This window comes from Simochromis diagramma, unplaced genomic scaffold (assembly GCF_900408965.1).
Source record: "Simochromis diagramma unplaced genomic scaffold, fSimDia1.1 OVJJ01000536.1, whole genome shotgun sequence".
Taxonomy (NCBI): domain Eukaryota; kingdom Metazoa; phylum Chordata; class Actinopteri; order Cichliformes; family Cichlidae; genus Simochromis; species Simochromis diagramma.
In genome coordinates, this window is record NW_024387029.1 from 641,911 (window position 1) to 655,685 (window position 13,775).

A 13,775-nucleotide genomic window follows, 5' to 3' on the forward strand; every position below is an offset into this window, starting at 1 on the left:
CGCTCTCTAATTTTAGCCACGTACTCAGGGATGCTCTTCAATGTTTTAGTTGGAACAACTAGCTGTTCTTTAAGGATGTGCAATGGTCCTCTAACTTCATGTCCAAATACAAGCTGTGCAGGATTAAAGCCTAGGGATTCCTGCACTGCTTCACGAGCAGCGAACAATAAGAATGGGATACCCTCATCCCACTTCTTTCCAGTCTCCAGACAATATTTGCGGAGCATGATTTTCAATGTCTGGTGAAATCTTTCAAGTGCTCCCTGACTTTCAGGATGGTAGGGACTTGATGTAATGTGTTCCACTCCTAATGCCTTCAAGGCCTGAGCAAAGGTCCTAGACTTAAAATTGGTTCCCTGATCAGTCTGGACTACCTTTGGAAGACCGAACACAGAGAAGAACCCGACCAGCGCTTTACTGATAACAGGAGCGGTGATTCTTCGCAAGGGCACTGCTTCAGGAAACCTAGTAGAAGCACACATCATTGTTAGAATGTATTGGTGCCCTGACTTTGATTTTGGTAAAGGTCCTACACAGTCAACAATAACCCTGCTAAATGGTTCACCCATCACTGGAATTGGTGACAGTGGTGCAGGTGGGATAACTTGATTTGGCTTGCCCACAACTTGGCAAACATGGCAAGTACGACAATAGCGTACAACATCAGACTTGAGTCCTGGCCAAAAAAAAATGTTTGAGGACCTTATGATACGTTTTATTTATGCCAAGGTGTCCAGAAAGTGGGTGATCATGTGCTAACGCTAGGACTTGCAGGCGGAAAACCTTTGGCACAACAACCTGATAAACTGTATGCCAGTCATCTAAGTTTTCACCAGCCCAGCGACGCAGAAGGAGACCCTCATCAACAATGTACGCTACCTTCTTTGCTTTGGCTTCCTCCTGGGTAAGTACAGAAGTACGGCATTTCAGAAGAGAGTCATCTTCATGCTGTGCAACAATAAATTCCTCTCTAGAAGCAGGCAGTTTTATGTCTGCGTCAGTAAGAGGAAACATCCTTCTAGACTCATCTTTTAGCAGAGCTTCTGGTCTAACACTATCAGGTTCTTCTGTCACAACAAGGAAAGAGTCAGACAAATCAAGGTCATTCTTCCTGGACTGAGATCTAGTCACCACACAAGCAGGAAAAATGTTAGTGTTTTCTTGCTGGCTAACTTCCAAGCCTGGTTCAGGCTTATCCAGCATCTCAGGGACAGGCATCACTTTTCCACCTGCTAAATCATTCCCTAGGATGAAATCAACCCCTTTTATTGGCAGCGAGGGGAGGACGGCGACCTTACCGACTCCACTGAACACAGAGGAAGTGACATGAACATTGTGTAAAGGCGCAGACACAACAGTCATTCCAATACCCTGGACCACAACACTTGACCGACAGGATGACTCAACAGACAAAGGCAAAATACCCTCTCGAATGATGGACTGAACCACCCGTGTCTCGCAGCATTGTTACAGACTGGTCATCACCAGCACCACCCGTCAAAGAAACACAACCCTGTGTGATAAAAGGCTTGAAACAAGGGTCTATTTCACTCTGGGATGTTTGGTTTCTGGGAGGCGACATGTTTTTAATCAAACCCACTCCCTTGGGTTGTGGTGGTGTAGTCTTATTTTTTTAGTGCAAGGCAATCAGCTATGACATGACCTTTTTTGTGGCAATAGAAGCATTCACGTACCTCACGAGAAAGGAATGGTTGCTTAGCTCTGGCTTCAGGCTGACCACGATCAGGCTTCGGTGAGCATGTGATCAACACTTTATCTGAACGAGGGATTAATGCAAACACATTTCTGTGGGTCAAAGTGAACTCATCAGCCAGAACGGCGGCTTTTGACAGTGAAGCAACCTTTTGCTCATTTAAAAACATTACAAGCTTCTCTGGTAATAGATTTTTAAAATCTTCCAACAGGACTAACTGACGAAGCGCTTCAAACTCTTTCTTCACCTCACTTGCCGTGCACCACTTGTCAAAAAGAACTGCCTTCTCACGCGCGAACTCTACATATGTGTGACCATTAGACTTCTTGTGATTCCTAAACTTTTGCCGGTAGGCCTCAGGTACGAGCTCATAAGCACGAAGGATGGACTCTTTCAGTACATCGTATTTCATGCTGTTTTCAATAGAGAGAGTTGACACAACCTCTTGGGCCTTGCATTGCAGCAGCACAGCCCACATTTCTTTTGGCCAATCTAATGCTGTTGCAATCCTTTCAAAAGCATTAAAGTAGGAATCGACTTCAGTCTCTCTGAATGTTGGCACCAAAGCAATATTTTTGCGCACATCAAACCTATAGGTGCTGCCAGATGAAGGCAAGGGTTCTGAAGTAACTGGTGAGCTGGGAGAAGACAGGCTTTGTGTAAGTCTCATAGCTTCCACCTCGAGCTGTTTCAACTTTACCTCCTTCTCAGCTTCAATTTCCAGCTGACGTATCCGAAGTTTGAGGTCAAGCTCGGCCTTACGTGTTTGCTCCCTTTCCTGCGCCTCCAGCCGAAGGCGAGCTAGACGCACCTTAAGTCTAGCATGTCCATTTGACCCACTAAAGTCTGGGGACAGGGGATCAAAGTGAGGTAGAGTGGGAGGAACCGTAGGCTCCACCTGGACTTTGGGGGGAGTAGCTATAGCACCAACATCCTCCTTCAGAGGTTCGACACCTTGCTCAGCAGAAAGAACGTTACCATCACACACATCAGAACCGGTCAAGATTTTCAACTCAACCAGACGTTGTAAGATAATGCCCTTAATTTCCTTCTTCGCGCTATATTTCTTTACTGGAATATCAAAGTGTGCCGCAATACTCAATAAGTCGTCTTTGCGACATAACTCAAACTTCTCAGGACTCGGAGCACGAATGAAATCTTCTAAGTCAAAATCCATACTTAATTACAAGGCAGTAACATTGTACCAAGCACCAGCGTTGCCTATAGCTCTGGGAAATATATCCCGGACGAGCCCCCACTTGTGTTAAGTCTCCTCGAGGGCAGGAGGGGATAACACAACAACTCCGGAAACTCGGTACAGGTGTTATGAAAAGAAGGTTTAATGGCAGCGCTCTCACAAAATAAACAACCCAGACTCAAACAACAGATGTGGGGGGGAAAAAGGGACAGTTAGGTTGTGCCAAAAAAACCACCAAAAAGACAAAACCAAAACTTAGCTGAGCTGAGCTATTATCCTAGAAAAGCAACAAACAGGAGAGAAAAACCCTAAACCTCAACTTAAAACAAGCTCAAAATTACATGGGTGGCACCAACCTACTTACCTAGTGTTTCTAACACAAAGACTCTACGTGAGTAAGTGTATGGGGTCCCCAAACTTACCTAGTCCACTTTACTCCCACCACAATCATCAAACAAAAGCAAGACAGCAGGAAAACATCACACATGTGTCAAACAATTCAAGGAGGGAAGAGAGCCGCACCCAGCCACAGGTGAGTCTCCTTATCAAGGGTTTCACTCCTGGGTTGTCCAATCAGGGCCTCCCTCCTCTAATTAGTTGGACGTCACACAGATTGACATCAGCCTGCAGTCTGCGACCTAAAGGAATGGCAAACAAAAGGGGAGGGAAAGAAAACATGCAGCCTGCAGACACGTAACAACACACACATGCACACAGGCACGAACAGGTACAAACACTTTTTTAACCCTCTTTAATTGAACAAAAGAAGCTGCTGGCAGTCAAATTAAAATAGTATGAGTAAGAGTTAAGGCTTGTTTGGTTTCTGCTGAAGTTGAACACACCTGAAAATGTAACCTGAACCAGGAAATACCTTCAAATTGAACAAGCCTGTAAAACCAAATGACTCTTGTTAGTTCTTCAGTTTAACTCCTACATGGTAAACATGGTGGTGAAGCTAATGATCCTCTTCCTTCTTTGTCACCCTGCATCTGCAGGTAAGATCATGATCCACAATCAAAAAATATCAAATTTACTTGGCAATACTATTCTTAGTAAAATGCAGCTAAAATGTCTCAGCAGACGGGTAAATCTAACTGTTCAAGTTAAAAAGATTTAAAACTGATTTGCAACAGACATGACAAATAAATGCAGTACTCTGATAAAAAATTATTTGGCTGTTGGACAATTACTTTAAAAGAAGACATTAATGCTCTGACATGAATAAAAGATTAAAGGTTGCTGGTTCAGTTCCAGCTGGAGAAATGCCAGGGCATCTGGTGTCAAACTCTGCCAAATCAGATACTGCTACCTCCTGTGGTGATTTTTAAGTAATAAATAATAATGAGAAATTGTAGACAAAGGAGATTTGACCTTTTCTCAAGGATTCACAAGAGTCACAGTTTCTATAGGAGATTCAAGTAAGGTCTCCTGAGTTTCCTATATCTCCTGAAAAGCTTGATACTAATGTTTCAACACTGTGTTAACTTTCCGAAGCGTAGACCTTTTGAAACACTACTCTGAAGTGTGGTTTGGAACACACAGGTCACATAACCCGAACATCCAACTGTGATTTACCACAGTTTCGACAGGTGGGGTGCCTGCTGCTTCTAGGCATTGTGCGGATTCACCTTTTTTATGTGCAAGAGTCATTTGTAATGAGTGAATTGTTGCTTTTGATACTACCGCTTCTATTTATTACACACATATGTGTAAAAGAAAATATACCCTCTCTCTTATTATTATTATTATTATTATTGCTGTTGGTTGTGAAGACCAATATATACTATCATATAACTTAAACCCTGGTATCCAAAGTGTAATTAAAGACATCTTAAATACCAAGAATGTAAACTAAACCACGAAACCAGTTCAGACTGAAAAACAACGTAACTCTGCAGTCACGGAAGGGCTTTTCCCATTCTGCTCCAACTGTTTAAACATGAAGATGCTAATGATACTCCTCCTCTGTCACACTGCAACTGCATGTAAGATAACAAGTTAACAAGAAAAAACTTAAAATTTTCTTGAAATGGTTATTCTATTCTATTATTACATGAACTACTCTTAGGCAATACCCTAACTTTGGTGTGTGTATATAGGGATTTAGCAAAACTTACTTGTACTTGTGACTTGACAGTCAGTTGAATTAACGCTGAAACACTGAATTAGGTTTTCTGGAGTATAAAAAGTATAACCAAACCTCTTCTGAAAATATGACTAGGCTGATGTTTCAAATTCTGTGTTAAAAATTCAGCGCATATCGGACTAGAGCAGCAAGCAGCAAACAGGCAAGTACAGTCAGATCAGAAAGTATTCAGGGAGAAAGCAGGAGCAACAGGCAAGTAAGCATTTAAATTAAACACAAAAAACCTTTAAACGTTATGCTGGATCAATCCCTTTAAATATAACAAAATGATAAAGAGAAGCTGAAGTGTTTTGTTTTGTGATTTTATTTGCTTTAAGCTTTAACAACAGTCTGATCTGACCTTGAATAGCATCAATGCATTGATTTGTATGTCATTTTAATCTGAACCTTATCTGGAATTATAAAAATATAAACCTATTTTCATTCAGGAATGAATGACAAAAGTATTAATAATTAAAGTATTGATAATTAAAAATGAAAGTATTAAAAATGAAAGTATTAAAAATGAAAGTATTAAAAATGAAAGGAAAAGGCTTTTTTCCATTTCATTTTTCAGTTATTGACATTTTTCTACATGGGTACATTCACAATTTCAAATAGTGTGCCTCCAAAACATTTACAGTATTTTTGAAAAACCTAATTGCATAGTTTCCTATTCAAAGGCATAAACAATATTTTAGAGGATATACGATGCATTTAAAAAACAAAATGAGCTACTATAGGTCATATCGTTAATATTGACTTAAACCTTTTCCAAAAGGCATTTCTGACTTTACTGGTTCTTTTGCTACATGTCTTTACTAAAATAAGATTAAGATTGTCTTTGGTCAAGTTTAATTACACTGATTTCAAACAAACTACTGCTGTACACTGACTGTAAATGAGAATATTAATTCAATCAAAGAGTATGTTAAAATAGTCCTAGGCTGGAGAAGTAATAAGCAAGTGCTGCCTGGCAGCCATAATAAGAGCTATTAATTTCCTCCTATGAAGAAAAAGAGTTTCATTGCTTCTGTTATTACCAGCAGACACTGGATCATCCTTTATGAAAAGAGATGAAAATATGCCATCCCACAATTCATAGTGTTGTACTATCTGATTTTTAATGAAAAAAACCAACATAATTGATAAAGTGGTGCAGGTCAAATGTTAATGCTATTATATGCCATACCATAGCTCAGACCTTCCCAAAGCAGGAGATGAAGCATCGCTGAATATGTTTCCAAACCAACTTCATTCCAAGCCAAAGCCTAGAAAATACGGTGAAGCATATCTTCCCTTTTGCTTCACCTGCACAAGTGCCAAGGTAGGTCTCCTCAGCAGAATTGCTTTTCCCTTCGTTGGGAGCAGCGCTGGCTTCGTGATTTTTAGTTCACAAACACTTCTTGTAATGACTAACTACTCCTGACATTTTGGAAATGTTAGCTCTTCATACAGTAAAGTTACAGTGGGATACAAATAATATCAGGCTGATCCTGCCACGATTTGTTCCCCCAGGTCAAATCACGGACAAACAGTATCTCACAGCTGTTTATGTTTTTGAACCCATTTTGCACAGAGAGGCATTTTTTGAAAAATATATTGATAGTAAGTAAGTAGTAAGCACGGTGGCACGGTGGTTAGCACTGTTGCCGCACAGCAAGAAGGTCCTGAGTTCAATTCCACCATCAGGCCGGGGTCTTTCTGTGTGGAGTTTGCATGTTCTCCCCGTGTTTGCGTGGGTTCCCTCCGGGTACTCCGGCTTCCTCCCACCGTCCAAAGACATGCAACTTGTGGGGATAGGTTAATTGGATAATCCAAATTGTCACTAGGTGTGAATGTGCGAATGAATGTGAGTGCGAATGGTTGTCTGTCCCTGTGTGTTAGCCCTGCGACAGACTGGCGACCTGTCCAGGGTGTACCCTGCCTCTCGCCCTATGACAGCTGGGATGGGCTCCAGCGCCCCCCGCGACCCTGAAAAGGATAAGCGGAAGCGAATGGATGGATGGATGGATGGTATTGATAGTAATGTTGAATATTATTACACAGGAAAAAAAACAACTACATGTAAAATAATCACATCGTGACGCCTCTGACGTTCTAAATAGAGGGACAGTAACTGCGTGTGTGTATGTGTGTAAAACCTGAAGATAGAGACAAATACTGTTAATCTGACTATCTGCCATTCTGCAATTCATCTCATGTAAACAATAACATGGCGCACAGCGTGACGTGAAAAAAAACACATACCTTTGACATTGCGTGACGAACTCTGTATTCCTCATCCACACATAAACGCAAAAAAGGAGTTTTAAAAAAATCTCAGTTTTCGGTGATTCGAAACGCCGTTTACGTGTGGACAAAGAAGAGTTAGTAGTATATTTTCTTACTAGATGTAATTTATTGCACATTACTTGTATTTGCTTAATCGTTTACTAAATGTTTGAGGTGTGAAATAAACCGCAATGGAGCAAAATATGAGTGTGTGTGTGTGGTTGGAGGATGTGTGCGTGCGTGTGCGTGCACACGGGGGGCGCAAACATTTTTCTTGTAAAACAAAGGGGGGCTCAGCAAAAAAAGTTTGGGAACCACTGCCATAGCTTAATATAGTTTGAATTTTAACAGCAGCCTGTTACACCCACATGTGAACTCTGAACATTAATAAAATATGTTTCTTGTCAACTTGTTGCATAAAGAACAGATTTTTATAAACCCTCCAAATAAAGGTGTCTAAAAACAGTGAGATAATTCAGATGACTTGGAGGCAGCTGAAGAAGAATGTTTTTGATAGCTTACTAGGATAGCATTTTGGATACAAATTGTTGTGTGGTCCTGAAGACTGAGACTAATATTATGGTATTTCACCAAATAAAGCTGAAATCTGTGTGCATAATATGTATAAGAACATAATATTTTTCACAGTCGGATCAACGGCCAGATCATGATCACACACACACACACACACACACACACACACACACACACACACACACACACATAAACACTTTTTATTTTTTAAATATATTTTTATTAAGAACTTGGGTAATTAGACATATTATTTGCATTCCATTGTAAATATTAGGCTTCAGTCACCCTAGTTAAGACCATAGACCTTCATGCAACCATGAAAAACCAGTGACTGGTGAATGATTCAATTCCATTTTTTTGCTGTTTAGGATTTACCCCAATAATTTAGTGCTACTTGACCATCTGTGCCATCCATCCATCCATCCATCCATTCGCTTCCGCTTATCCTTTTTCAGGGTCGCGGGGGGCGCTGGAGCCTATCCCAGCTGTCACCCCATCTGTGCCACTTAACCTAAATCTTTAATATCAAAGTAAAAATGCATTGCCATTGCAAGAAGGTTTGCTGTGATATCTGGACCTTGAAGAGGTCCAGTATGATTTCTTTGCAAAGTGTTCCTTTAACTTTGTGAGCACTGTATGAAATGAAATACAAATAAGGATAGAAATGGAACACAAAATCTCAAGATGGTCCTAAAACCAAATTGGCATCAATCTGAAATTAATCAGAAACCAGGAAAATACCACAGGTTGAGGCATAGAACCACTACTATGAAAAGATTCCTAACTACAGTTGTACAGAAAACTCAGAAGCAAAACCAAAACTTAAGCGATAATCAAAGTCTGCACAACTAGCCTTACAGACTATAAAAGCCTATTTTGTTGATAACAGTGAGATTTTCACCTCATGGAAATGAGAATTTTTAGCATTTTAAAAGTGTGATGCTTCGCATGCACGCACGCACGTACACACTCAAATTTTTTTAAAAAAAACCCTAAAACTGTCATCTCAGGCATCACTGCAGCTGAATTAGGAAGATATATTTTATACAACACAGCAAGCTAAACAGAACCATTTATTTACTCTTTTTTTTACTCATTTTACTCTTCATATTTTTGATAATGCTTTTATATTTGATTATACACTAACATCATTCTTTTCTTCTACAGTGACACACTCAATGATGGATTTTGTTACTGGATCTTCTCGTCTCCAAAACGTCCCAGAGTTTTTTGGTGTTCTAGCAGTTGATGGGGTTAACATAATGTACTGTGATAGCAGCAACAAGATAATAGAACCAAGGCAGGACTGGATGAAATTACTATTTGGAAACAGCACTGAGGAGCAATACACCAATCTGTGTTTTGTGGACCAGCCACTCATCTTTAGAAATTTTATTCAGGATTTCATGCAGTACTTCAACCACAGTGGAGGTGCAGTATTTTTTTATTTACCTCAGATGAGATCATTATAATTCATGGGTATAGATAAACAAACTGATACTAATATTATCTCAGTGTATTTGTACATTTTCAGTCTGTTTTCTTTCTCTCTTCAGCTCACTTTTTGCAAAGGAACGGTGGCTGTCAGTGGGATGAAAACACTGGAGAGGTGACTGGTACGGCAGAGTTTGCCTATGACGGAGAAGGCTTCCTAGCATTTGATATAAAAACACTGACATACTTGCCACTAAAACCAGAGGCTATCATAGTACAACACCAATGGAATAGCAATATAAATGTGATTAAATCAACTGAAGAAATCCTAAAAATCCATTGTCCAGAACAGCTGAAGTTATTTCTGTCCTATGGAAAAAGCTCCCTGCAGAGAAAAGGTAAAAGTGAACTGATGAAATACTGCTTTATAATCTGTTGGGGAAGTGTGTGGGGATGCATTAACGACCTGTATCTTCATGGCACTCAGTGATGACACGAGGTCATCCAATGCTGACTCTGGGGAGGAGGAAACAGTAGGGCCATCTTGTGAGGCTCCGCCATTTCCAGTGATTCACTCCATGGGAGATTTCCCACTGGAGCACCCATATGGAAAAGAAATAGTAAAAACTTATATGTGATTACTCATGAAAGTGGCCACTTTCTCATTACTTTCATATATTGTTTTAGTAAGTATCCAAAACATACAAGTTTCATTATATAATTTTTCAAGGGATCTTATATCTGTTTTCACTCTTTTCATACAAGTTTCACATAAGACAGATACAAACTTTATAAGATTTATATATATCTTTTCCATATGGGCAGCCTCATGCAAAGAAGAGATACACAGTCAGTTGCTGGTGCCTGAAAGCCATTGAGAAATTATTTTTCAAGTAGTTCAATATAAGCCCATGGTAGGGAATATGGGATATGACAAAACTCTAGAGCATATAATGGAACAATTTTATTGGCTGGCCATTTGGGTGAATGTGCGCCAATGGTGTTCGTCCTACCTGGAGCTGGTGAACTGATATGGTCAGACAGGGGAGGAGCCCTGGTGGGAGGGTGGGAAGTACTTTGTTATTGCACTTAAGTACAATTTTCAGGTATCTCTTCTTTACTTTAGTATTTATTTTTCTGACTAAATTTTTACTTTTACTCCCTAACTTTTTAAACAATTATCTGTAGTTTCAACTTTTTACATTTTCAAAACAGGCTACCTTTGCTTTAATGCATTTGTACCGAGTTATTATTGCATCACTGTGTGCCTCCAAACATCAAACTTATTTGATCCTAAAAAGTAACACATGAGAGGCAGTCCTGCTTGTGTTTTAATCACCTATAGATGCCAAAGTCAGGGATTAAAAGTGAGGTGGTGTTTGTTTTTTTTCACAACACTGGAATGATTACAGGTGACCATAAGTTGTGGTATTTCATCATCTAGCTAGCCCTACTGAAGAGGAGCACACATAAAGTGAATTCCTTTTTTTTAAGTGGAAGGTAATTTCAAATGCAGCATTTCTATGACCTCAACAAACACACAAACTGTTTGTGTGTTGTTTGTGTCACAGTGTGTTACAAGCTATAGGTCCAGCTGCTGTATTCTCAGAAAGATAAAAGAAAGTGAGCTAACTTCACTCAGCGATGGAGAAAGATAAGAAAGGCAGGACAGGATAGGAAGAAGAGAGGTTAGATTTAAGGGTAAGGACTCCTCAGTGGGATTTGATTATATGTAAGTCATCATGTTTTTAAATCAAATATTAGGTCTGTAGATTATGTTTTTTCATATTGTGAAACATACTGCACATCAAACTGATACAGACTGCATAAAATCCTTCACAGGTTAGTGCAGGATAAACAATTTAGTTTGCTGTACTTTGATGGATTTAAAGTAAAGAACAGTGTGTCTGTGAAGGTTCTCAGTCATCCAGGTCATCGTAGTCAAAGGAGCTTGCAAAGAAAAGCGTCTGGACTCTTTGGAGGGATACTCCCACTGGGTTTAAATCTGGGACTCCCCGCCATTTGACCTTAGAACTGAAGAAACTTCTTGGATGAGAGGTGAAACGTCTTCAAGCAACTAAAAGAAGTCCAGACGCTTTTCTTTGCAAGCTCCTTTGACTAAAGAACAGTGTCTGACTGCTGCACAGCGGCTGTGGCTTCATAATCAGAGTTGGGTCACATCAAGTGTAGCAGAGATTCATATGATTTTTAGTTGATGATGCTGAGATCCACTGACTGAATTCCACCTTCATATCAACTTTATACTGTCTAGAAATCAGATAGCATAAAGAGTGTACTGTCAGTGTAAAAGATGGAAATCAGCCAGGAAAACTCATGAAACATCTGCTGACATCTGGTTGAAATAAGTGCTGTAAATTCATAAAAAGCATCAGTTACGCTGATCACAGCCCGTACACTAACGGTGTGTTCATACCGAACGCGATGGACGTGAATAGAGCGTCAGGTTTACATGTAAAGTCAATGGAAAGGCGTGGTGACACGCGATTGCGGGTCCTGCGAAAATTCGGAAGCAGATTTGCGTCGCGAAAACGCCAAAACGCGCGTCAGTGTAGCGCGTCTGGCGCGTTTGACGCGCGAATAAAACCACGCGCGTCAGGTTTTGTGTTGCATTTTGTGCATACGCACATATCGCGTCAACCGCTCGAGTTGGGAAAATCTGAACTCCAGCGTCAAATCGCGCCGCGACAACCAATCAGGAGCCTGGTGACGTGGCTGTTACCTAGGTCAAAGGGGCAGATCCAGCCAAAGCCTTTCATACTTCAATGGAGGGGAAGGCTAATCAATGCGGTAGCAAACAACCCGGAGCTGTACGACACCAGCTGCTTTCTGTACCGAGACAGGAATAAAAAGGACCGAGCTTGGAGGAAGATATGTGAAGAGATCGGGCAACCTGGTAAGTTCATTCATTTCTCTTTTGAAAGTTTTTACTGACCCGGGGAAGCCGCACAAAAGCTAGCAAGCCACCGCTATTTTCCCACTGACGTACAAATACCGTTCTGCTTTTATGCATGTTGTCATTTAGGAATATATTTTATTGTTTATTAATAAACAGCACACAGTGGTCCCGCTGTTCATCCGTCACTGCTTCGCTTTTTCGCTGATTTTTTTTTGCACCGTACAGCATTGCATTCTGCAGCCTGATTGACAAATCTGCTCCGTGTCATGTCTCCTGCGCTTGCCAAATTTATCACGTTTGGTTTTGATAACCATCACGTTCAATAGAAAAAACAGCACAAAAACACCCATAACTGTGACCCTCATTCGGAAATAGACACCTGCACCCAGGGCTGGACTGGGACAAAAATCGGCCCGGGCATTTTGACTAGAGACCGGCCCACCAGGCTAAAGATTGAAAATGTGACGTCATTCAGGGGTAAAACCGCAAAGGATTCTGGGAACTTGTGGCAAGAGCTACTAGCGCACGCAGGCGTTCAATTGAACTCAGTTACACAGCGATAAAAAGAAACAAAAAATGGCAAGAAGCTGTTGTATTATTAACTGCAATAGCCAGTCGCATGACAGCCACGGGAAGCCGACGGGTAAAGAGATCGTTTTTTTAATCTGATTACGTCGTTGAAGAGAAATTTTTTAAGCCATGTTTCTGAAGTAAGAGCTGACGGATGGTCTGGATATACCAAATATAACGTCTCAGAACACTCCAGCTCACATGTTAGTCTGCTCCAAGCATTCCCACAAAGGTCAGAGTTTTGTAGTTAATACGTCATTTTTCTTAACATAATTGGTGATATAGGTTACAAGCAAGTCTGGCGCTGAACAGAAATTGTCGCGCTATGCTCCTTTATTTATTGTGCATAAATAGTAAATTGTCCTGACACAATATTGCGTTTCGCTTCTGTTATTATGGTTCATTGACAAAAACATATACTTTTATTCACAGGATAAAACAGTTGTTTTGTATCACTAATTGCCCAGTACGATTACAGCATACAATATTATTGTCACTGCCACATTTCTGTAATGCTACCAGAAATTATTTCCACTACTAATTAATTACCGTTGAGCTCAAAGGTTATATTAATACACGGTTAACGAATGTGTATTTATGACGACGATTTGTGAGACTGGTAAACTTACCTTTGTTCGTACGATGGTCTTTCATTCTACACGGTGCATTTCAAGGTCCTGCACCCATCCGTCGGTAAACTGTACCTGGGCTTGTTGCAGTGACCTGAAGTTACTAAACTTCATGAGCGTATTGAACTCACCAAGAAACGATATTCTAAATTATGAGACGGAAAGGTGAAGTTGCGGAAGCAAACTGAAGTATTTTGTACAGTCGGTGCTGTAAGGGTCTGAAAAGGCACTACTTGGATTGGTGTAAGAGTATTATTGTCTTTGTCGGTTAGGAGAGCGCGGGCGGGGTAAGGAACAGCGAACGGGCGTGAAGGGTGTTGGGGGCTACATTGTTGTGTGTGTGTTGTGCTGGCATGAAAAAAACAAGAAGGTATTTGGAA

General features: G+C 40.5%; 1 protein-coding gene across 1 annotated transcript; it reads left to right on the forward strand.

Annotated features, from left to right (window-relative positions):
• The first annotated feature begins 3,726 nt into the window (after positions 1–3,726).
• LOC120739479 (major histocompatibility complex class I-related gene protein-like) lies at positions 3,727–9,951 on the forward strand. The gene is made up of 3 exons (XM_040041239.1): positions 3,727–3,907; positions 9,013–9,276; positions 9,402–9,951. The coding sequence occupies exons 1-3, from the start codon at positions 3,847–3,849 to the stop codon at positions 9,767–9,769; spliced, it is 693 nt and encodes a 230-aa protein (XP_039897173.1). The 5' UTR covers positions 3,727–3,846; the 3' UTR covers positions 9,770–9,951.
• The last annotated feature ends 3,824 nt before the right edge of the window (positions 9,952–13,775 follow it).